Genomic DNA, 24,576 nt, shown 5'->3' on the forward strand with positions numbered 1-24,576 from the left:
TTCCATCGAAAACAACTAACAAAAGCAGTTGACTGTTGAAATCAGCCATGATCCTGAGTGTGATCTGGAGAAGTGGCCTCTCATGCACTTCACTGTCATTTCAGGTTGCTTATCCTATTTCTGGCAAAAAAGTTTAGTGAACTCTGGCTGGCGTAGCTCCGTGGTTTGAGTGTGGGCTGAGAACCACAGTGTCGCAGGTTCGATTCCCAGTCAGGGCACATGCCTGGGTTGCAGGCCACAGCCCCCAGCAACTGCACACTGATGTTTCCCTCTCTCTCTCTTTCTCCCTCCCTTCCCTCTCTAAAAATAAGTAAATAAAATCTTTTTTAAAATTTTAGTGAACTATCTCTTGTAATTACATGTCGATAGAGTTGAAGGCTCAGTTTGGAAACACTGTGTTGACACCTTTATACAAATCGCCCTGCTCTAGTGTGTGGGCTCCGCACCCACACTTGGGGGCGCTAACGTTTCTCTCCGAGTCTTTGCGGTTTGGGGCTCGTTTCTCCCCACTCTGTCTGAGGAGTGCGTGACCGGGAGAGACGGCGAGTCTGGGCCCCCGCTCTGCTGCCCCAAGACCACAAGCCGGGCTCCGTGTGCATGGCGCCGCTCCGTCCCCGTCACCAAGTGAGAGGCTGGGCTGCACGTCCGGCAGCGCCTGGGAGGGGCTCGCGAGCTCTGGGCTCTGACTCGACAGCCCGTCACAGACGTGGGCGAGTGTCCTGGACTCAGCACAGACACTGCAGACCGACGCCCGCCCAGTCTGGCAGAGAGGGACTCACCTGCTCCACGTCGCTGTGGTTCTGCCTCGACTTGTACACAAACTCTCCGATGGCCACGAACACGGACAGGACCAGCCCGGCGGCCAGGACGATGAAGATGCCGCCGATGTTCTCCACGCCCAGGGCGCTGGCCTCCTTGCCGTCCTCCTCCGGGCAGCCGCTGCCCCGCCACCACTTCTCCTTCATCATGTGCAGCTTCCCCTGCTCCTGCAGCTGCAGGATGGCGATGGTGATCTTGTCCCGGTAGGGCGAGCCTGCGGGCAAGGTCACCGCAAGGTCGGAGGAGGCCTGAGGCAGGGGCAGGGGGCTGTCTTAGGGGAAGCCCAGCCCGCATGCTGGAGGCCAAGGGCACTGCAGGGGGGTGGGGGGGGGCAGTGCTCTACAGGACACTGATGGGCTGGGAGGAATTCTAGTCCAACTCCCTGTCCCTTTTAAGTGAGGAAAGCTGAGCTGGGACTTTGGGGGCAGACCTCTGCTTTGGGGAGCTTGTCACGAGTCCTTTCCCACATGGGGAGGTCTGGTCGCTTAGGCTCTGCTCTTTCCAGGCTGCTGGCTGTCTGATATTGTGACCGCCTGGCCAGAGGACACTCGGTCACCTCCTCTTCCCCCGGGGAGCAGCTGACACTCCCCAGTGTCCGTCACAGTGCAGGGCGTGGACCATGGCCCGCCTCAGCCACGGGGGTCCAACCCTGACTCACAGTGCCCCCCACACCACCCTCTGCTCTGGCCCTTCCCCAGCCGCCCAGCAGGACGGCGAGGAGCTCACGGACCCGGACAGTGGGACTCCCAGCTCGAGGGGCCCAGGTCCCAGGCTGCTGGCACTGCGCAGGCTCTTCTGGTCTGTGTGGGATCGGGACGAGGTTGAGAAATAGACCCCGACTGCGTGAGACGCCGAGAAATGGCAGATGTCGGCTGCAGCCGGTCGTCTGTGCCAGCTAGTGCACCTGGCAGTTAATGCACCGTTCAGAGCGGGTTTTGAGTAAGTCGAAGGTCTGACCAAACCCATTGTTCGGAAAGTTTGTGAGGACTCTATTGATATTATTTATAGTTTATATTCAAATAATGGTGCAGAACCTGTAGGGTCAGAGAGCGCCACCGTTGGCCTGCAGCTGCGGCTTCCCTAACCCGGGACCCCTGCGTGGGTTCAAAGGAAGCGGGAAACGGTGGCAAAGTTCAGTCACCCAGTCTGTCCTCGGGTGCTGGGGGTTTTTGTTTGTGTTTCTTCTACTCAGTAGGAAAATCGCTCTTGTTGTTAGCAAGCTTTAAAATTCTTGGTAGAAACAGAAGAATGCAAAAAAAAAGAGCAAATAGAAAAATGTGGTGTCTCAGAACCAGAAGAAACCCCGGGACGCGTGCAGTGCAGTCCCCTGAGTTTGGAGTGGGCGGGGCTTGGTGAGTGGCAGGCTCGGGAATCGGGGCGGAGCCAGTGAGCCCGCGGCGCTGTTCCCGCCTCGTGCGCGCCCCGCCCCCTCAGGCCCCGCCCCCGCCCCGTGCGGCGTGCGCGTCGGGGAAGCGGAGCGTTCGGGCGCTTCGCAGTCAGCGCTGTGTTTCGTTTTCCTTTTCCCCGAAGTCGCCGTCGGCTCAGAGTCCAACTCGAACGGAAAGCCGAGCGCGTGCTAGTCGGCCCGCGGCCCGCCCGTGAGGGGCGCGGGTTCTCGGTGAGAGCGCGGCTCTGCGCGGCCGGGTAGAAGGCTCCGGCCGCCCCAGAGCAGCGCCCCGAGCAGCAGCGCCCCCGCGCGGGAGCGCCGGGGAGGGCGGGGACGAGGCGGCCCCCGGCGGGCGGGCGCTCCTTCCGGACCGGCTGTCGGGTCCCTGGTTCAAGGCGTCTCCGGGGACGGTGGGCCGTCCAGGCTCCTGGGAGCCCGTGGAAGCCTCGCCCGCTCCCGTTCCCTCGAAGGGTCATTTTCGGCCCCTGTGCCGGGCTCCTGCCCTGAGGTCCCTTCGGAAGCAGAGTCCGCCCTTCTGCGTGGTGACCCCTGACCCCGCCAACCTCGGACCCCCTGGGCAGGGCCTGGCGCCGGCGTGGACTCGGCCAGGCGGGACCAGAGGCCGCAGCAGAGGGTCCTTCACGTCCGAGTCTGCTGCGGCGTCAGGCTTCGCTGTTCCTGCCGAGGTGGCCCGAGCGGCCCTGGGCGCGACCCCGCGCACGGCCCCTGGGAACCTGCAGGGGTCGCACACGGGCTGTCCCGCAGAGCGGCGGGTCTCGGCCCGCGCGTCGGAGAAGAGCCCCTCACCAGTCCGTCCGTCTGTCCAGCAGCCGCCTCCCCACGGACGCGCTCGCTGGGGTCTGCCCCCCCCCCCCCCCCAGTCACTCCTGCACGGGGTGCTGGTTCGAGAGCACCGCAGGTCTGCAGCCTCCAGGGCAGGTTCCTGAGCCCGCGTCCTCCCAACCGGGGCGGGGAGGGCTCTCCGGCTTCCAACCCGCGTGTCCGAGTGTGGGCGGGTCAGCGGGATCCGCAGCGTTTGGGTCTCTCCTCACTGATCGGATCCGGCGTGAGGCCTGAGCAGATGGTAATTTAATCTGCACCCGCGTTCTCTGAAAGATGCACCTTTGTTTTTACTGGTGTGGCCATGGAAACACAGCCCTTCAACTTTCCTCACCTGTCTGCATAATTAATTTCATTGTACTTTAATACACTTTAAGGTAGGAAAGTACACAGACACATATAGGTAGTAAAGAAAATAATGTCCAGAAAATTCATTAGAAGGTATTCCTTTGAAAGGTATTTGGGGTAAAATAATAAAACCTGTGGACTCCAGCAGGTATCTCACGGCAGAGCCTGGGAGAGATGGGGATTCAGGGCTCGTTAGCTGGGCTGTGTGGGAGCCACATGTTCAGAGCCTGCCCCGTCCTCTGCATTGGCATCTCGTGGGCATCCGCCACCCACGGCCAGGGAGCCCCTCGGGGTGGGGGCCCCCGTGCCGTTCCTGCCCCTGCCCGCCCCTGCCTGCCCCCTCACCTATGGGCGTCCCCACGCCGTAGCCCTTGGAGTCGATGAGGCCCCCGATCTGCGTGAGGTTGCAGTCCCGCTGCGTGGCGTACTCGATGCTGGTGGACTCCATGAGCAGGGCGTAGTCGGTGGCCAGCACCCGCCGGACGCCCTCCTCGCTGCTCTGCACCAGGGCCGTGTGTGGCCGGCTGCTCATGAAGGCCCACATCCTCTCGTAGGTGGAGATCCTGGACTTCTGTGGGGAGAGGGGCGGAGGGGCTGAGAGATGCGCCCTGGGCCTCGCACCCCCGGGGGCTCCCACAGCAGGGGCGCCGCCCTGTTCCCAGGTGGAAGCCGGCAGGCAGGGTCCCGGGCGGCTGGTGGGCCTGGGAGGAGCCCCCTCTGCTGCAGGGAGGGGCTCGCTGGCGCCGTGGGGGCTGCTGAGAAAACAGAGACGGTGGCGGCTGGGGAGACGTGGGCTGGAGGTCCCGGTGGGGAGTCAGCTGGGGGAGGAAGAGCCGCGTCCCTGAGGGCACCTGCCTGAGGAATCCCAGTGCTCAGAGGGGGTCCTTGAGGCCCCCGGGCCCCCTGGGTTGGACTCAGTGGCTGCCTTTCCCATCGCCCCGTCCCCTGTCCCTTCGCAGGGCGGCCGAGTCCCGGGCCTGACCCACCCAGGCTGGCGAGGCCCCGGGGTGCAGGGAGGGGGGGGTGCCACGCTCCCTCTGCCCCCCACCCCACACCCGTCCCGGGAAACCGGACTGCAGGGCTCTTCCCGGTGAGAACTCCCATCAGAAGACTCTTCTTCCGGAGGTGCTCCTGTGCCTCCTGTGTGTTTGGTCTCGAGTTCCTAGGTGACGAAGGCTGAATATGTTATTCTGGAGTGTTCTGTGCTTTCGTCTTTTCCCTCGCTCATTGTCTGGATGAATTACCCTTACACCACGGACAGCACACACGCATCCATCTACTGCACTCCCTCGCTAGCTTCTCTCTCCATCAAAACACACCCCTAATCTTCACACGTTCCTGCTCAGCCGGAAGTCCGTCCTTGAGAGCAGGGGGACCTGTCCTTAGCCCCTCCCGGTCGCCCCTGTCGCTCAGACCCTGCTCTGGCTTTCCCATGAAACATCCCTGTTTTTACTGTACTTGCGATGAACGTCACAAGCACCGGGGGGCAGTGGCGGTGAGCGCTCCGGGCGAGGAGACAAAGCCCAGGAGGCCGTTTCGTTCCTCCCGCACCGGAGGCCGTGGAGGCCATGGAGGGCCTCATCTCGGACCCGGGCCTGCTCTCCAGCCTGTCGGAGGTGGCCCTTGTGTGGCCCGCTGTCCCTCCCTTCAGCCCGAGGTGGGCCTGCCTGTGGTCCTGCTGCAGCGGCCAGCATGCGGCTCTGGCAGATGCGACCCCAGGTGGGCCCGGACAGCCCTGCAGGTCACCTGCACACAGGGCGTGCCGCCCACGGCCCACACAGCGGGTGCCCCACAGACCCAGGGCCACCAGACGGCTTCCGCGCCGTCACAGCCCATGTCTTTCCTGGCGGAGTCACGGCCTGGGACGCCAGGTGGTGTGTGCGTCACCCACACTCCGGGTGGCGCTGCTCTGGGGGCTGGAGCCACGTGTGGAACTCAGCCCCACCCGCCCCTCCCGCCTGGGGTCAGAGCCGTGGAGGCCTGAGCTCCGGGAGGTGCTGGGAGGGGGGCTGGCCGCTCCTGCAGCTGCGGGGGCAGGGCCCCCCTGGAGGGGAGGCTGTGGCTCAGTGGGGGATGGGGTCCAGGTGAAGGCACGAGGACACTTCTCAGGTCCTTGGACCTTCTCCTGCCCCTCTCGCTCCACCTGACAGCGGCGCACAGACTCGGGGGGTCAGAGAGGGCGCCTGCTGCCTCCATCCCGCGTCTTCCCGCACCGCCCACGGCACCCCGAGCCTGGGACCGTCGGCAGCCCGGGTGCCTGGGAAGGCACAGCAGGGAGCTAAGGAGCGGCGTTCCCACGGTGAGGGACGCCTGTGGGCAGCCCCTGCTCCCGGGGTGGGGGTTTCTGCCCCTGGAGACCTGCCGGGGCACCGTGGTCGGGCGAGAGTCACTGAAGGACGTCCACCCAGCAGGCTGGCGTTTCGAGTGGGCGACGTGGCGCCCACCTCAGGGCGGGAGGCTGCCCCGGTCAGTGAGGGAGTCGGGGCAGGTCCACACCACCTCCCGCCTCGGCCCTGAGCTCTGTCCGCTTCACGCCGTGTCTGTACTGTCTGCTTTCTGTTAGGTCCAAACGTACTGTCTGGGGGGAGTTAAATTAGATTTTCTTCTTCTTGAATAGATTTTCCACGTTTAATACAAAACTTAGGACTCCTTAAAAACAGGAGCATACTTCGTGGGAAAGCGTCATGAGTGGGAAAAGTCCAAGCAAACTCTCTGAAGGGCCGTCCGGAAGGTTTTCCCTTCTGCTGCTGCTGTGGTTTCAGCCGCGTGGCCCTCAATGATGCGAACTTAAACAATAGGACAGTGGCCGCCTCTGGTTCCGTTGTGGGCGTCAGAGGTTAATGAGAATACTCGTCAGGTACTCTGAGCTTCTCGGCCGAAGTGACTGGAACTGAAAAGGCCTCGTTTCTTAAATCCGAAATCATCAGCTTTTTTTTTAATCCTGGGAGGGCATCACGTGGAGACGAACTCATTCTGTCTGTCTAAACTTGATTATGTGGCTGTGCCGATGCTGGAGGACGTTACTGGCGAAGGGTGAGTGATGTTTCATCTAAAACCTGTTGTGAGGAAGTGTCGCTGGATGACCACGGCTTGTTTCTCCTTTCCCCACGACGCCTGCAGGACCCGCACCCGGGGGCACTGTGCAGCGTGTCCGTGGGCCCCTGCAACCAATCTGCTGACCGCCAGCGGCCGTGACGGTGCCCCTGCCGCGTGGCTGAGTGCCGGCGCTGCTCCCAGCCCCGTGTGTGTGTTAGCTCACTTCATCTCCACGTGGCTCCCGCGGGGAGGACGTCGCTGCAGTTTCTTCTCCGCAGACAAGGAAGCAGCAGCGCCACGGAGAAGCGGTGCAGCCGGGACCTGGCCCAAGAGGGGTCAGCCATGCGTCCCCGCGCACGGGGCGTCCCACTGGGGCCGTGGTTCTCGTGTCCACCGGACCAGCCACGTCCCTGAGCGACAGCTGCAGTGGCCACTGTGGCCTCTTCCGCAGCAGCTGGAGCCGCCGGGCTGCTCACGGTCACCCCAGGACCCGCGGGAACGGGTCACACGGCTTCGTGCAGCTCACGCTCGTTCAGACAAAAAAGTAGACGGTGTGTTGGTGTGTCAGGAGGTCCAGCAGCTGGAACTGGGGTGGCAGCACGGCCACCGTTCGTGTCTGTCTCCCCGACGGCGGTCTGCACGGCGCGTGGCCTGTCCTCTTCGGCTGCGGGGCTGCAGGTGCGGCAGGTGCGGCAGGGAGAGTGCGGAAACCCTGCAGCTCGCGTGGCCCCGCGTCTGCCAGGGCTCCGTCTCCCGCGTCGCCCCTCAGCGCCCGTCTTCACTCGGACACGCACTGTCCGTTGCACTGTCCGCTCGGCCGGGGCGCGAGGCTCGTGCACGGGAGACGCACACCCACCTGCAGCCGATGAGCGACCGCACAGTCCTCCTGCAGACCGGCGCGTGGGAGGGCTCCTGTTTATGCACACGGATCCACGTCCACTCGCTTCTTTTCAATTATCCCCTTGATCCCCCACCCCCCCACACATACACCCTGGGCGAATTGCTGATATTTGATCTTTGTCGTCATATCAAAAATGATCTTACAAATATGGTAAATATATCCGTATCGAACAAATAAAATACCAGAAACCATTACACTGAAAAGTCTTCAATATACCGTCACTTTAAAATCTTCTGATTTGAGAAGACCTTCCTACCAGCCAAAGACGTGGAAGTCACTCTGCAGAAGTCCGGACTTGGGAAGCAGATTCCTCCGGGGTGGGCATTTCCTCTAACACACACGAGTGCCTATCATGTCGTTAAATGACGACAGTTCCCACAGCGCTTTCAAACACGCCCTAACACGCAGAGCCCACCGCGCAGGAGGAACTGCCGGGAACGGCGGTCGCAGCTCCCAGGCTGTCTCTCACACGCGCGTGAGGTCACCGCCACAGCCGGTGTGCTCTGGCCTTGAGCTGAGAGAAGGACGTTCGCAGACCGTCCAAGGTCAAAGGGGCACCTGCCCCTTTGAACAGTCTCCCCCGTGGGTCGGACGGCTCGGGTGGGTCGGACGGCTCGGCTGAGACATTTCTGGAGTTTCCCTCTCGGGGGCGAGGGTCGGTCCGTCACTGATGACGCTCTGGGCTTCGAATTCGGTCGACTTCAGCTGACCTGGAGGGCTCCTCCCCAGCCACACACACTTTGCCCTGCGGGGCGTCACACGGCAGACACCGATGGTGCAGCCGGCTGACATTGGGCACACAAGTGACAGGCCTTAGCGAACGGCGCCGCCTCACGCAGAAGGTGTGCAAACCACCTGGCATCCCGGGCTTCCTTCAGTGTCTGTCTCCGCCTGAGACCCGCCCCCCACCCCCGCGGGGCTCTTCCCCCCGCCCCCCACGTGCTCAGGGACTTCCCTCAAACGTCTTCTGGGTGGTCGCCGGCACCTAGCCCCTCCCTGGAGGAGGCTGTCGAGGCGAGACAGCCCGAGTCCCGCAGCTGCCCCAAGTCCCCACGCAGGGGAGGCCGGCAGCCACACGCCTGCTGGGACTGTAACCCCCCACCCCCCCATCACGTCACTGCAGGCTGACCTGTGACCTAACCCATGTGAGCTTCCGGCTGCCGTCCGGCAGGACTCGCCACAGGGCCCGTTCTCCCGGGAGGGGTTTCTCCCACGACGACCCCGCAGCCAGTGCGCCTCCCGCGACCCTGGACGCACCCGCCGAGGCTGCCAGTCCCATGGGCGCAGACCGCTCAGGTCCAGGCCCTCGTCTCTGGTGCTGTCAGGTCTTCGGGTCCTGCACACGGGTTATCCCTCCTCCCCCCACCCCCCCAGTGCCGGCCGGGGGCCCTGGGCTCCGGGGAGCCTGGGAGAACCAGTGCAGCTGAGTGAGGTGAGGGGCCATGGCCTGCCCCTCGGCTGACGGCCGAGCCCCGGCCTGCCCCCCCCAGGGAGGTCCGGCTCTGGGGACAGCGGGAGGCCCCCAGGCAGCCCCCCGCAGAGCTGAGAGGCCAGGAGAATTCGAATCGTGCTGTTGACTGATACTCTTCCCGGAACAACCACAGAAGGAAGTTTGCGGAACTTTCTCTTAAATGCAGTCTCCTGGAGTCCTGAGATGGGAACACGCTGGCTTCAGAGAACTCATTGACTCGTTAACGGTGGGACATGGGGAACCGGCGCCCCCCCCCCCCTCCCCCCCGCAACGGCTTCCCGGACCGCGGTGGAAACGCTCCGCCTCTTCAGCCCAGCCCGTGCTGCTGGTCTCCCGGGGCGACGGCGTCCTCTGACCGCACGGGCTGCATCATCCACGGCCCGCGGACTCCGGGGGCCGCCGGCCTCGAGGGGAGCTCGAGGTTAACGCGCGTCCCCTGCCGAGGGGCGGGGGCCCCGGGACCCCGAGCCGCCCTTCTCTCTGTGGACAGCGTGGGTTGGAGTCCCGGCGTCCGACAGGCCTCGTGAGCGTCGGGGGGCTGAGGCTGGGGCGCACCACCCTGGCTCCCCGAGTCTGCAGGGTCCCCGGGACCCGCACACGGGCGGGCCTGTGCAGGAAGCCCCCGCCGCGGCCTTGGCCCCGACCCGGCCGGGCTGCCCCGGATGCACACAGGGAGAGGGGGGCCTCATCTGAGCTATTTTTTAAAACTGAATTTTGTTTTTATTTCGGGTTGAAAACCCAGTGTCCCGGATGCGGACTCTGAGGACACACCCCGCAAGACTCTCCAGAGAGAGGTCAGTGGGTTTTGACTGACATCTTGGCCAGCGCTTTCCCGGCCACATCTTCCAGGAGACAGCTGTTCACTAGGGGCGTCACGGAGGCCAGTGGGAGGGGCCCGTAGTCCTGTTTGTTCGCGGCTCCGGCAGTTTCCATGGGCCTGCCTGTCCTCCTGGGCCCCGCCCCGCCCCCGTGGCCTGGGAGCGGCCCCGCCTGCCGGGCCCGGCGCCCCGGCCGCGGCCTGGCCTCCAGGGGGCGCTGTGGGAGTGCGCGGCCTGCCGTGTGGTCACCGCCGACCCGGGCGGCGGACAGACACCTGCCCACCCCCGCCTGCCCGCGACGGAGTTCCTGGTCTCCGAGCTCACCAGCGCGGTGGTTCATCTTCTGGAAACGCCGTCTGGGTGCCGACCGCGGGCCAGACTCTGGTTCAGGGTCCGGGAACGTCGTGGCCGGCAGAACAGACCCATGGTCTCCCCTCCAGGAGCCCACCTTCTAGAACTTTCTGAGGCCGGACTGAGTCCTGGCTTTTCCACGGCCAGTTCTGCTCACTTGGGCAGGTTCTGAGGGGGCCGCGCCCCACTCCTCACCGCACAGTGGGCGGGGGCCCTGTCGGCGCGCACCCCGCGGGCCGTGGGAGGACGAGAGGGGGTTGTGCGCACGCGGTGCCCGGAGCTGGGCGTGGCCCCGAGTCAGGGCCGTGCGGGCAGCCGTGCCCACGGTCATCCTGGGCCTGCCCTCACGTGCTCCCCCCCCACGCGCCCCAGGTGCCTGTCCCCGCGTTTCTCGGTGACCCGAGGGCGCCGGGGGCACCAGGAAATGAGGGCCCGCTCGGAAAACGCGCGGCAGTGGGTGACAGTGGCAGTGGGCACCCAGGGCCCCCGGAGCCAGCCCCCCGGACGGGCACAGGGGCACGGGGGCAGGGCCGCCCCGCGCAGGGCCGGGGGACGCGCGGGGGGCACGCAGGGGGCCGGCCGCCGCCTCTCCCGCGTCTGTTCCGAGCAGGAGGCACTCGCGTCCTCCCCGCCCCCGCCTGCCCGTCTCCTTCTCCTGACGCGACAGAACTTTCTGGTGCGAGCGGACGAGCTGCGTCACCGCCGACGTTTCCTCCGACGCGCCCGCCGCTCCCTTGCGCGTCCCCGTGTCCTGTCCGCCTTGCAGGCGGCTTCCCGGCTTCCGACGAGTGTCGCGATGAGCCCCAGCTGGGGGTCGCGCGGCTGACTTCGCAGCATCGACTTCTGGGCCGTCGGAGCGTCAGGAGCTCGGCCGGCCAAGCAGCTGGTGTCATTGTCCTCACAACGCTTGTCGGGGGAGGAAAGTCACCGCGCTTCTTCGCGCTCACGGAATCAGTGACAGATTTCTTAAAACGAAAAAAATGTGTGAAGGTCACCTGCTTAACACAGACAAAAACCAAATCCTACCTTTTTTTCTTTTACCATATTCTGCTTTTTTAAATAAACCTCCTGGCGTAGTTCACTCTCAAAGGAGTTTTTGTCAACGATTGTTGAAGCCGAACTTCCCGCCCAGGTGACGCCTGTTGGGTGAGCTGCTGCTGCTGCTGCCGCACCAAGAAACCGCCCCTTCTCTTGCCCCTGGTGTCTCGTTTCTACACCAACAGTTGTCTGAGGTCGTCCCCACTCGGTCCTTGGGGACGGCTTTGTTTTTGGCACTTCGGGTCTCTCGACAGAGGTGTACTTACAGTTTCTTTTGGCTACAGGGGCTGTCCGCCCCCACCCCCCCGAGTTTGTCACCGTCCCCTCCTCAGGAAGGTTCCCGCCCGTCTGTCACCGACCACGCGTGCGACTCTGAGCAGACGGTGCGGGCTGTGTTCTCCCCACACGCAAAGTGCCGGGCTGAAGTGGGGGGCCTCGGAGGTGGGGTGCGGCTCCAGCCCTCCCCGGGTCTGTTGAAACCCCCTTTCACCCGCGGGAGCGGCAGGATCTGAGACTCGGCATTACCAGCACGTGGGTTCGTCCCACACGCCAGGCAGAGACCCGGGGGCCGAGACCAGGGACTCGAACGGGGTTCCCGCGCCGGGCCGCGGCCGTGCCAGGGCCGGTGCAGCATAGGATGGGGCCCCCCGGGATGACCTTGGTGTCACTTCTCCAAACAAACTCCCGCGGGGACACCCCGCCGATCCTGGTTTGGTCCCATCAAGCGCGGAACAGAACGAACACAACTTCGGTGCTCACGGCCCCTGGCGGCCCGCCTTCCCGGAGAAGGTCTTTATTCGGGGCGTTCCGAGCATGAGCGATCCATTCGTGGGCCTCAGACGGGGCTCAGTTTTGGTTTTTTGTCGTTTGTTTGTTTCTGGCCTAGCGGCGAGGGAGGGTATGCAGACGCTGCGTCGCCGACCTGGGGCTACGTGGTGCGCGGCGCGGAGGGACCAGAGAAACGGCTGCGCGCCGGCCGCGGGGGCGCACGGCTCCCTGGCAACCGGCCTGCGCCATTAAAACGTTCCCGCTGCAAGACAGACCCGTTCCGTCCGCACGCCCCGCCCCCAGCACGCGGTCACCGCCCAGGGTACCCGTGGGCGTCCTACCTTGAAGAAGGTCATGGTGGAGCCGTCCCGCACCGCCCCGTACTCGATCCTGGTCTGCTTCGCCAGGTCGTCCGCGGAATCGATGGGCGACTCCATCCTCTCCACCGTCAGGAAGGCGGCCAGGTTGGCCGTGTAGGACGAGATGACGATGAGGGTGAAGAACCACCAGATGCCCCCGACGATCCTGGTGGACAGGGCCCTGGGCATCAGCTCCGACCCTGCGGGGGTCACAGAGCAGGGGTCAGACGGGGCGGGCGGGGAAGGGAAGGCGCGGCCCGACCTAGTCTGGGGGGACAGTGCCCTTTCGTGGCCTCGAGACTGTGGCTCCACCATGGACTCGCTCCCTGGGGTGCAGGTAAAATGGGAGCATTATTGTTTTTAGGAAAATGAAGCTGAGTTTGCGGGATCTTTTATCATCAGTCCCTGCTCTGCCTCAAGTGCAACGTACTGGCATCGACGGTTCCAACCCTGAGATAACCGGCGTCCCCGGTTTGTGGAGGTAATTTAGCCGCTTTGTTCTGGCCAACAAGCTGATCCCCACTCCCAGCCTGTCATCGCTGCCGGACATGGAGGGACAGGGCTCCGGCCTCGGCAGGACCGCGCTGGCTTCGCCGCGCTGCCGGTTCCGTTTCCGGTGAACGGAGGCGAGAGCCTTCCCGCAGGTGAGCGTGTCCTGCGACCCTGCGCGCACCCCCCCGCGGAACACTGGGGCCTTGCAGATGCGGTGAGAGAGGCGCAGGCAGACTCGGGAGCCCATGAGGCGATTTTTACTGTTTTATGTTATTTTATAGTCAAAATTAGTTTTTCTGATGTAGATGATTTGATTGGGAAATATATTCACTGAAAAGGCGTAGTTTTGTCCTTCCATTAAGTATTACTTCTCAGTTACACTTCAAAGACTGGCCGTTTCCCAGGTGAAAGGGGCCCTTCCTGGTACAGGCGTAGATTTGGAGACCTCAGGTGACTCCCGATTATTTGCGAAAGGACGGACAGAGGCACGGGAAGTGCTTACCCAGAAAGCCTTTCTCCGGGAAGACAGGGTGTGCAGCCTGGGCTCCTGGAGAGGACAGGCAGCTGCGATGATCCTCGAGCTCGAACCCTGTGCTCAGACGGGGCTGCCGGGCCTCGCGAACCCAGGAGGAGATTTACGAGGGGCGGGGGGGGGGGGCGCACCGAGCTCGCTCCAGTGACACCCGGGCGTGTGGGGGCGTGTGTCTGGCTCCTCCACTCGCCTGGGACTTGCCGTCGGTTCGGTGCTTCGCGTTCCCCCTGGACCTAGAGGCAGCGTTTCCGGGACCGTTTAAAACACTCAGAGTTTAAGAACCCAGATCTGAAGAATTCTTTCACTGTTCCGATCGTGTGTTTCAGAGTCTCGTTGTTCATGGTTTAAGAGAGAGGAGGAGGTCGGAGTTTAGCTTTCTGCTGATAAATGAGTTTATGCTCACATTTAATCTACAGACACACACACACATATTGCTCGTGAAATCAAGAGCAGCCCCGGGCTCTTGGTGAGCAGATGCAGGTGGACAGAGGCTCTGAATTCTCGGGTGTGTCCTCGTGCTGTGAGTGGGGTTTGTGCCGCGCTCTCTTTAACGAGGTAAGAGGCTTCCCTGCGCTTTTGTCTCCTTCCTTGGTCTTTCTGCGGTTTGGATTGGGTGTGCGTGTCACTGAGATTCGTAGCTGTTTCCACGGAGCTGCCCCCGACGCTTGGGTGAGAGAGTTTGTTCCTGTTGTTTTAATCTTGTGGTTCAACAGGATTCACGGGCCTGGGGGGGTGTTTACCACCCAAGGCCTCTGCCTGCCCCCCCCCCCCCCATTGATCCAGCAGCCTCGTGGGCGTGAGACTCCTTTAGGTCTGTAGTCAGTTGTCATTGAAGGGCCATGTGTTTCATAGAACAGCCACGGGACGGGGCAGCAGAGGTGGCAGATGCATTTTCTCAGCTTATAGGTGTGGGTTTCCTGCGGCAACTTCACCCTCATGCTGTTCGCATGGGCTTGTAAGACAGTAAGGGTTTAGGGTTACTACCTGTGTAGCTCCTAGCACTATATGGACAGTAAAACCGGACAGACGGACGGATAGCCAACTGACGTAATAGAAATAATATGAACTCTCATCGACCACACTTAAACTAGTACACGTTTGCACTTTTGGGTACAACCGTCTTGGGGATGTGAAAGTAATGAGCAGAAAGCCATTCAGATACATTTCCCCCCCTTGGTACAGGGGGTACATTACATTTCTGGACATTTCATCGTGTTCCTTATTTTCACGCATTTTTTGACTTCCGTGACCCTTAACACCCACTGACGTGCTCAGAAGCGGCTTCCCCAGTGGGGACGGTTTGTCTGCGTTCAGAGCTCGGGAGGGTGAAGTCACGGGGACAGTGACCGCGGAGTGGGAGGTCGCTGGAAAGTATGGGGGACGCGAGACGGCACTGGCCGGCGTCTCTGTGGGGGGCGCCGGCGTCACAGCCACCCCCGGCGCAGACGTCGCCCAGGCTGCGACCCTCCAGCTCAGTCAGAAATGGAAGGGGCGGGCCGCCCACGGAGGACAGGGACAGGCTCGGCCAGCAGGGGGCAGCGCAGCAGCGGGTGCAGGGTGCGCTGGCCGGCCCAGCCCCGCGCGTGAGGACAGACGGCCCGGCCCGCCCCGTGCTGTGCACACGAGGACAGACGGACCGGCAGCCACCAGCACCGCCGGTGTCCCTCGGCGGAGTCTGGGTCGCCTGGTAACGTTTCTCCGCTTCCGGAGGAACAATCAGAGCCTGACTGCGGCTGACTGCCGTGTACCCAAGGGATCGGTCTCCGGCGGGCCCTGGGCGCCGCGGTTTGCGGTGGGTGGCGGTAAACTCCAGGCAGGCGGGAGCGGGGAGAGGAGTTCGGGGGCGGTCACAGTGCTCGGCGCACTCGGGGACGCCCCGGGCTGTGATTTTCTACCCGGTGGCGCGGGCGACCCGCGGAGGGAAGGGGCGGTCCCCTTCACACTCCGAAAGCTACTGCTGCGCTCTAGATAAAGGCCCCGAAAGCAGGCGCCGCGGCGTGTGGCTTCCAGCGGGGTTTCCGGCGGGATCCGTGGCCCAGCTCCCCGCCGTCGTGCACGCGCCCTCTGGGAACCCGGGGGCACCAGGGAACCCGGGGGCGGGGTCCGCGCCTGCCCGGCCGCGCCTGCGTGAACTCGGCTGCGCTGCCTGGCGCGATCTGGTGTGATCTGGTGTTTCCGCACCAGACAGGCTCGTTCCCCCTCTGGCTTGCAGACGTGCGACACTCACGTTGCAAGTCGTGTAACAGCCCCGCACGGCCCAGCCCCAGCCACACGCGGGCAGCACCCACTCCGCCCGAGGGCCCCGCCGCCACGTCCCTCGAGGCGCACAGCCAGCTCCGCGGATGCTCACGCTGGGCCGCACTGAGACTTTCTTAGGTGAATGCGTTTCACCGGGGGAGGGTTTTCTACACTGGACGCTGTGACTGAAGCGGAGGAGAATCTGTAAAACGGCTAGACTTCTCCAAAGCTTAACGGAGCTCACTGCCGCCTGCTCAACACAATCACTCCCCCGCCCCCACGCTACCCAGTGTGTAAAATCTAGTGCATTTACTTCTGTGGCTGGAGTCCCAGCCCCCTGCCCCCGGCACTTTCCCGTCGCTATGGTTACTGGGGGGGGGGAGGGAGCTGGTGGGCAGCAGCCTGGGAGCCCCCACGAGTCCCAGCAGGGCTGGCTGGCCGCAGCGGTCAGCAGCTGACGGCTCAGGAAGAGTGCGGCCAGCTCCACTCGCAGAGGACCCCGGTTCCACTCTGTCGGGTGGACAGGAAAAGGGGGGCCTCCCCCTGTGCGGGCCGGTGAGCAGTTTCCTGGGCACCTGAGGTCCGCCCCCCCCGCCCCCCTCCCCCTCCCCCCCTCCCCCCCAGGAAAGCTCCTGTTCGCTGCCTCACGGCAGCCCCACCCCTCACACCCAGCAGACCGGTCCCGCCCAGGCCCCTGCTCTGTCTCCGCCCCGTGTGGGACGGTTCCGCATTCCTGGGGTGGCCTGGCCCTCTGCCCCCCCGTGGTGGAGCTGACCAGCACGAGGGGCCGTCCGTCCGCAGACTGCAGACCGCAGACTGAGGGGCGGGGCGGGGCGTGGGGCGGGGCGGGGCTCCGGAAGGGGCACGGGGCGGGGCTCGGGGCAGCCGGGGTACCTTGCTGCAGGAGAGCCCCAACTCCGAACCAGAAGCTGTTCAGCAGCGTGAAGCGGTTCTCCACCATGTCCGCGTTGGGGCTGCAGGGGTGCGGGCTGTGCCACTCGTAGGGGGTGAACCTGCGGCAGCCAACAGAGACAGCCGGTCAGCGTCGGAGGGGGACCCCGCTGGGCGGTGCAGAGCGGAGCACCCAGCGGTCACCGCGGAAGGCCCCGGGCCCGGACCGCAGGCCACGGTCGCAGACGAGGGGTTTTGGCGGGGAAACTGCGAGGGGGCCCCAGACGCGACATTCACCAAACTTCTCACTTCTAGGTCCTCAGATCTCTGTGTCCCGGGTTCTACCGAATTCCGACTCGTTTTCCTTCCACCGGGCGGCTAACGGACAGTGGAGAAAGGGTCGCTCATCCCGGGTATTTACCCCTCGGGGGGGCGAAGCCCACGACACCTCTCGTTGCCCCTCCCTCGGTGTCGAGACACCTGCTGGGGGGGAGGCGCGAGAATGAGGGGTGGCGGCCCCCGCGGACACCTGCGGGCGCAAGCGTGACAGGGGCGTCTGTGGCCTAGCGAGCTCCTGGGGCGTCCGGGGAGCCCCAAGGCTGGGCAGAGTCACCGGAGAGAAGGCTAGAGGTCGGAGCACCAGCGTTCTGGGGCCGGCTGTGGAAACGAAGATCACGACCCCTGAACGAGGAGACAGGCTTGCACCTCGGAGTGTGTCTGCCGGACGCAGGGCCGGCGCGGCTGACCGCACAGTCCCAGGCCGCTCGTCCTCGTTTCCACGTCGGCTGTCCCCGGGGACGAGCTCTGGCCGCCTGCGGGCCAGCCCCGGGCAGGACGTTGCGCCTCAGTCTGCTCGTCTGTGAGGAAGGGGGAGTCCAGGCACTTGCGACGCGTGTTAAAATAAAAGCCTGGGAACTTCCTAGGGTCTGGGTTTCCTCTATCCCCTGAGCATCTGTCTGACTTCGACAGCCCAGAGAACGTCCCTGCTCCGTGGTGGTTTTGGGGTCGTCTTGCCAGCGGGCACTTATTTCCCCGAGAGACGTCAGCAGATGCTCCACGGAGTGAGTGACGCGGGGATGACCTAGAACGCGGCCTGCAGTGCAGGCAGCTCAGCCCCGTGGCACTGCGTCCCTGACCCACAAGCAGGCGCCTTGGAGTAACGCCGACAACCCCCCCCCATGCCCAGGGGGACCACGGCGTGTTCTGCAGCCACAAGGGGAACAGTCACCCTTGTCGGCAGCCAGAGGCGGGCGCGCTGGGCTTCTTGGACGAGGACACTGCAGAGGGTCCCCCCCCCCATGCACAGCCACTGCCCCCAGCTCCTCCCAGAGGCTCAGCTGCTTCTCACTGAGCCCCGGGGTTGGGGGTGGGGGGAGGGCTCGGCTTCTCCCGCAGCAATGGGGCCCGCCCCCTGCCCCTCCCCCACGGCTGCAGTGCACAGGGGGAGGCTCCCGGGATGCTCACGCCACGCCATGCCCCTGCGTGCTAATGACTGTTTCGGCAACGTAACTGCGTTGTGAATTTACACGCTCTCGTGAGCAGACCAGTTGGCTGAGCCGGAGAAATGAATACCAGTGCTAATGACCCTGCTAATTGCTGCAACGTGCGGAGCGAAGATGCCGTCACTCAGGCTCCGCCACCGCTGCCTGCGCGATCGTTTAAACACGGTAATTGTGACAGATTGGAGGCTCACACATCCAAGAGCAGCGGTCTTCCTGAGCACGCCCGCCACCCGCCAGCATCCTCGAGTTCCTGCCCACGGCAGCCCCGACCGGCGGGCTCACCACGGTACTCGCTGGGCGCTGCTTTGAGCGTGGCCTTTTTCAGCGTTTCGTTACTCCGCCGTCGTGAGCAAACAGCTTGTCTGGTTTTCAGAGGCCCGAGGGACAGCCGTCCGAACAGCAGCGCGATCCCGCCTGCCCCGCAGAGGTCGAGGGCTCTCTGTCTCTCCGGGACTCTCGAGGGGCTTGTGGCACGTGTGGACTGAGGGGTTTTAAACGGCCACAGAATGCTGTCCTTTAAGGTGCGGGTTTCTCGTTTGCAAAGCACCTGCCTGGGGCCTGGACGTGAGCATCTGGAAATCCCTCACGTCTGCAGGGAGACGGGTGGTGGTGGGGAGTGTGGGGAGAGGGCCAAGCACGCCCTTCCCGAGACCCCGTGGGTCCTGGGCCCTGGGTGAAACGACAGAGGAGGGGACGCACGCGCTCAGGATCTGTCGGCACCGCGTAAGAAGGATTTTCGTTGTGTTGCAATGTGGAGACTCACTGTGCGTGTGCACTCACAGGAGCCCGCTGCCGCTTGCACGGAGGTACAAAACGGAGACCTCGCCGAGGGACCTCTGGTGAGGAGCCCCCACGACGGCTGAGGCCGGGAACCGGGCGTCCGGGGGGACAGTGAGCTGCCGCCCGTCTCTCAAGGGAGAGGAAGCTCTGACTCCTGAGGACACGGCTGGGCTCCGCTACAGCCTTGGCCTTGCAGGCCGAGGGCTCTTGCTTTCTTGTTCTGGCCAGGGGTCAACCTAAAAACTGCTTATCTTTAAGGAGACAAACGTCACACAGTATAAATCATAAGCAGGCAGTAGACCTGCATTTTTAGTCCATTTAAATAGTGTGTTCATGGTAGACACAATTTCTGGCCTTAAATAGTTTTCAAAAGACAGTGTGAAAAGACGCCCAGCACGGAGCAGACCGCTGACCGGCCCCGCGCCAAGACAGAGCACTGGGGATGTCATGGGGCTGCCCTCAGTTTGGGCCGGGGGGCCGCACGTCACAGGTTCAGCTCAGGTTAGGAACGGTTTCTGGGCGTCGGTCTGAGAGCCCGTTGGCCCGCGCAGGGACAGGCTTCTTCTCCCCTCGGAAAGGGCAGGCGGGCGGAGCCTCTCTGGACAGAAAGGTGGTCCCGAGGCAGCTCTCCCGCCTCGGCGTCGCCGCCAGCTTTGCAGGCCGTGGAGCTCCTCGCAGGAGCCATCGCACACCGGAGCCGGCCGTGCGGGGCGGCCGAGTTCAGGGTCGGGCAGTCCCCTGCCTCGCTGCGCTGCCCCCAGTCTGCGCCGGTGCCGACGCCCCGCTTCCCCGAGACCCGAGCGGAGAGGGGGTGTGGCCGGGGGCGGAGGCAGAGGGTGAGGTGCCGGCGGGGGGCGGGGAGCAATGAGGACGTGCTGTCTGCCTGCGGGAGGCTGCTTTCGGAACAGCGACCGACCCACCGCCGCCGGAGAACGTGGGGCCTGGGCCGCCCGGAGCTCGGGGGCAGCAGAGAGAACGCGGCGGGAGAGCCGCTGGGCATCCCACCGTGTGGACGCATCTTGAGGATGAAGCTCGGGCCGCTCAGAGGCACCGCAGGGGCCGGGGACCCTCCGCACTTGGTGGGCGCCGCTGAGGGGCCTTCCCCACTGGCTGCGGCCGGGCCGTGAGGCCAGCGGCGGGGTCCTCCCTCGCCAGTGCGCGGGGGGGGGGGGGGGGCTGCTTGCCTCTCAGCGGCCCTGAGGGCGTCGCTGACTGTCCCTCGTGCCCCCCCAGCCCCCAGGGTGGTCGGCACAGAGACAGGGAGCGAGAGGCCGCCCGCGATCTCCGTGCACTGTCGGAGGGGAGGGTCGCCACCTTTGCCGTCACTTCTAGGGCCGCACGGACCTCATCCCAGGGCCAGTAAGGAGGCGTGAGCGCCGGGGGGGGGGGGGGGGGGGGGGGAGCGGCCGGCCTGTCACTGGAAATCTGACATTCAAATCAACGTCTTCAGCTGCTGACAGCGCGGCGTCCCGGCACTGGGGGCCACTCCTGGTTGTGGGGCGCACCGTCCAGTGCCTCGGGGTGGGGAGCAGCTTCCCTGGGCGCCACCCACGGACACCAGGACCCGCCTCAGACTCGGGTGTGACCACCAAAACGTGGTTCCGGAACACGGCCAGCTGTTTCCCCTGGGAGACAGACCCTCTCCTCACCGAGAGCCAATGGCTCAGAGCCTCGGCCTTCAGACGGTGTCATTACTGCGTCACTGTCACCGGGTCACGTCCCGAGAGGAGGCGGTGGGGGCGGAGCTTTGGTCTTCCTGCAGACGGGCCTCAGCATGTGGCTGAACCCGGGACATGGTCTGGGGTCGGGCGCCGGCACGCTGTGACGGGCGTGGAGAGGAACTTGGGGTGTGTGCGTGCACACACTCCCATGAGTGGGGGGTGGGGGGGCCCTGTCTCACTGGTTCACCTGCGTCTGCCCTTCCGGCCTGGGTAGTTTCTCTAACCTTTCTTCCTAACTGCACCGGGGAGAGGGCTACCCGGCATCAATCAGAACCAGACAGTGAACAGCGGTACGGGGCGGGCATGAGAAACATGTCCCTCAGACGTTCCTGGAGGGAGAACAAAAGTTGATCAGGGAGAAGTTCGCCGAGTTCTGTGGGAAGATGGAAAAGACGGAACACGAGCAGGGGACACACAAAAGCAATTTGTGTTTTTCACACGGTTCATCTACGGGCGTCGGGTGTGAGGTCAGCAGAGAGATGAAGCAGCCGCCTTGGACTCGGCGTCGGAGGCACTGAGCAAACTCGGTCTCCCGAGAGGAGGCATCAGGCCCTGGAGGGGCTGCGCGGAGCAGGGTGGCTGCACCCACCCTCAGAGCAGGGGCCCGGCGCAGCACCGGCGCCGCGGGGACTGGGGTGCGGGCCGCCCGGCTCTGAGCGGAAGTCGTGTGCCCCGTCCTGGTCACCTCCGGGGTCCCCTCGCTTCTCTGGTGCTTTTCAAGTAGAGCTGACGACCACTGCAGAGCGTTTTTCTCTGTTCCCGAGAATTCCACAGCTTGAGTCCAGGGCTCCTTCCTTGCTACAACAGTCCCTAGCTGACTTGATTCTGCTTTGCTGGATAGAGTACCCCGGGGCTCGGCCACGTGGGCACGGCTGTGCTCTTCTTGCTGAAACGTTTCAGGTTCATTAGTGGAACCACCGCCTCTGCTGTGACCTAACCCAGCACAGGACATGCACAAATCACCATTCTGTCTTGCTTCAAATGCTGGTGCAGTTTATGTAAAATCATCTCCTTATTGTCTTTTAAAGGCACCTTTGTGGAGAGCTAGAAGGTGTCCGCTCACAGAGGGGCTTTGGTGAGCGGGGCCGACAGGACAGAGCAGAGCAGACCACCAGGCAAAACCGAAAGGCCACCCCCGAGTCCTCAGCCCGCGTTGGCCTTGCGAGCACACGGGCCGCCCGGAGACCGGCCCCACTCTGCGCCATGGCCCGGCAGCGCGCACACTCACCTCGAGATCACGAAGAGCACGCAGCTGACCCCCAGGCAGGCCAGGAGCACGTACACCCAGACGTCCGGAGACAGGGGGCTGAGGAAGGAGAAGATGCCCGGGTTGGTGCCGTTGGGCTTCCGGTAGAGGATGCCGATGCCCAGCGTCATGAAGGGCTTGGAGAAGTCGATGGCGGTCTCCCGCACGTACGTGATGGTCAGGGGAGCCACCGCCAGGTCCGCCCTCTGCAAGAGCAAGTTCGAGGTCACTGTCTTGGTGTCCGCCTGGCTTCCCGGCACGAGCCTGGCCTGACCCTCGCCTGACCCTGGCTCCTCCTGAGCCTTCGCCTCAGCTCCATGCTTCCCAGGCGAGCAGCCCCCGTGAGAACGCCTCTGGCGGAACAAAGGCTGGTTCACGTGGTTGTGTTTACGAATGTGTGTCTGTAGGGGACAGAACCCAGAGGAACGGAATGCAGGCAGACAGACAGACCCAGATGTGCAAACATCCTGGGACGAAGGGAATGAGAAAGCGGCAGAACGGACTCTCCTACGAGAGCACCTGAGAGAGGTGGGGACGGACGACCCTGCCCTGAGCCGCAGACTCGGGGGTCCTTTCTGTGGCCCGGAGTCGCTGGACGTTGTCCCCCTGGGAAGGACGGCCCCCACCTGCTTATCTTCTGTCTCTGTCCTCGCCGGCCCCCCTGAGTGAGCAGACGCCATTCCAGGCTGCTCCTCCTCCCCCCTTGAAGCCGACGCCACGACCCAGAGGAGCCCAGGCGTTTCTTCCGACTCTGACGCCACCGCATCCCCCTCACCTTCCACTGCCCAGCGCGCCCCTCTCCGGCCCCGCGCCCACCCGCAGGGGCGGCCCGCCTGCTCACGTGGTCTATGAGCTCCTTGACCATCCCGTTCCACTCTCCCCGGTCGTCCTGGGCCCCGTATTTGCCGTCGGGGACGAGCTTGATGTCGTAGAGGAAGCCCAGGATGCGGGACAGCTCCTTCAGCAGGTCCAGGCAGTACCCTTCGAAGCGGTCGTTCCCGTGCAGGGGCGTGTCCGACTTCCGGAACATCACGTAGGGCTCCTCCTGCGCCAGACGGACCCCGGGGGCGCCCGCGGGGTGGAGGCAGGGTCACTCCGCCAGCACCGGCCGCACGCAGCCGGGAGCGGTGACGCGCGGACAGTGGGCGCTGGAGTCGGGCCCCCCCCTTCCCGCCGCCGCTGGGCCCGCCACCCCCACGCTCTGGCACGCGGGAGGCTGCACATGGCATTTCCCTCTCTCCTCCCTCCTTGCTGACACCTGAGCAAACGGGGTGCCAGAGACTCGGGCTGGCCCGGGGGCGGGAGACAGGTGTCTGGACGTCTGTCTGGCCACAGCTGTTCCCACACCCAGGCTGCTCTGCGTGACCCGCCCTCCCGCCCAGCTCTGTCTGAGAGAGCCTCACCTGCTAATAAAAAGTCAATCTAAACCAGCAGTAGGGGTTTGAAGAACTGTGGAACATTCTCACTTCCTCACCTCTCAGCTAAGTCTCATCTCACACTCACTCTTTGCTTTCTCATCTGCCTCTTTCTGGTTGGTTTCCTGCCGGGTGCCTTATCCAAGGGCCATTTCCATGTTGTTTTATCGCCAGCTTCATTTTATTAATTGAGTGCACCCGAAATCTCGCAGCTGACAATTCTTTGCTCGTGTGCCTGAACGATAAATCTTCCATTTCATGACTGATGGGCCCTTTCTTATTACCATGTATGATATAACCTTACTTCTCATCTGAGTGAAGTTTGTCTTATTTTATACAATTCTATCAGTTGCCACACCACTGGCAGGCCCTCTTACTTCCTCTCGTTCACTATGCATTCTCCTCAGGCATCTGTGACCCGTTCGGGTCTGCCTCGAACGGACAGACGGGGGAAACGGGGTTTCCCCAGGACAGTCGGGACAGACAGCTTTCCTGTGGGCGAACCAGGCAGGGGCAGGGGCTGGCAGTTTCCGAAACAAACTGGCCTGACGCGAGGGGCCGAGCGGCCCAAGGCGGGGACGTCGGGGACTGCGGGGGTTTCAGGCATGGCCGCGGGGGTCCCTGAGCGCGCACAGCAGCCGGCCAGGTGTGCAGTCGGGGCTCCCCCGGGAAGCGGGAGGCCCCCTAACCGGGGCGTCGGAAGGGTGGTTGAGCACGGGGCTGTTTACCGAGGAGCGGCGGCGGTGACACCAGAGGCCGGGGATCGGCCGTACCGGGAAGCGGCACCACTGGGGCGGGGGTGACGGCGGCAAGCGGCTCCCGGCGCCCAGACAGCTGCGCGGAAGCTGGGCACCCGCAGGGACAGGGGCCAAGGTTGGGACATGTCTGACCCGGCGGGTGGGAGCAGGGGAAGGAGTCCCCCTCCGCCTCTCTCTGCCCCACCCTCCGAGCCTCTCTCTGAGCGCCTGGGGGTTGGAGCCCGCGGGGAGGTGGGGGTGGAGGGGGGGCGGAGGGGCGGGACCTGTGGGGTTTCAGGGGCGCGCACGCACGCAGGCGCCTCCCGTGTCGGGACAGCGCTCGACCTTCTCCGGCGGACCGTCCGCGCGCACAGATGGCTCAGGAGCCCTCGAGGTCTCCGCGGGGGTGCGGGTGCGGGCACTCCCGACCACACGCCCGGGGTTCCGCGCGGCCGGCTTACCAGGATGGTGGTGACGATGAGCGTCCTGTTGGCCAGCGGGTCGGTGACGCTGTGGGGCCCGTCCCTGCGGCCGTCCGTCATGTTGAGCCCGCGGTTGGAGTTCCACACCCCGATCTGCGCGGAGCACAGGGGTCAGAGGCCGCGGGCTGCAGGGCGGCGCCCGCTCCGAGGAGCCGCCCCTCACCCGGGGGAGGGGCCGGGCGCTCAGAGTCTGGGGCCAGGACCCCGGGGCGCCACGGCGCGAGCTGCTCAGGGCGGAAACGAAACGAGGAGCTGCTGAGCGTGCAGATGGCACAGGGGGCTGCTGGGGTGGAGCCTGGGGGATCGCTTTGTTGTGAGTTATTAAACATATTACTTTTAAGTGAAGGATTCTTTTCTCCCCACCAGCATCGGATTTTCTTCCCACATGCACGTGGCGATCGCCC

General features: G+C 64.2%; 1 protein-coding gene across 3 annotated transcripts in view; it reads right to left on the minus strand.

Annotated features, from left to right (window-relative positions):
* Positions 1-24,576, minus strand: part of GRIK1 (glutamate ionotropic receptor kainate type subunit 1) — a 171,114-nt gene that overhangs the window by 12,201 nt on the left and 134,337 nt on the right. For all 3 annotated transcript variants that reach the window (XM_036017398.1, XM_028503948.2, XM_028503949.2), the window contains 7 exons: positions 24,152-24,265; positions 22,380-22,583; positions 21,521-21,744; positions 16,293-16,411; positions 12,119-12,336; positions 3,740-3,965; positions 780-1,033 (listed from right to left, as the gene is read on the minus strand). In XM_036017398.1, coding sequence (XP_035873291.1) covers positions 780-1,033; positions 3,740-3,965; positions 12,119-12,336; positions 16,293-16,411; positions 21,521-21,744; positions 22,380-22,583; positions 24,152-24,265 — 1,359 coding nt within the window. The remainder of the gene's footprint in view (positions 1-779; positions 1,034-3,739; positions 3,966-12,118; positions 12,337-16,292; positions 16,412-21,520; positions 21,745-22,379; positions 22,584-24,151; positions 24,266-24,576) is intronic.

The sequence above is a fragment of the Phyllostomus discolor genome, chromosome 2, assembly GCF_004126475.2.
Source record: "Phyllostomus discolor isolate MPI-MPIP mPhyDis1 chromosome 2, mPhyDis1.pri.v3, whole genome shotgun sequence".
Classification (NCBI taxonomy): Eukaryota; Metazoa; Chordata; class Mammalia; order Chiroptera; family Phyllostomidae; genus Phyllostomus; species Phyllostomus discolor.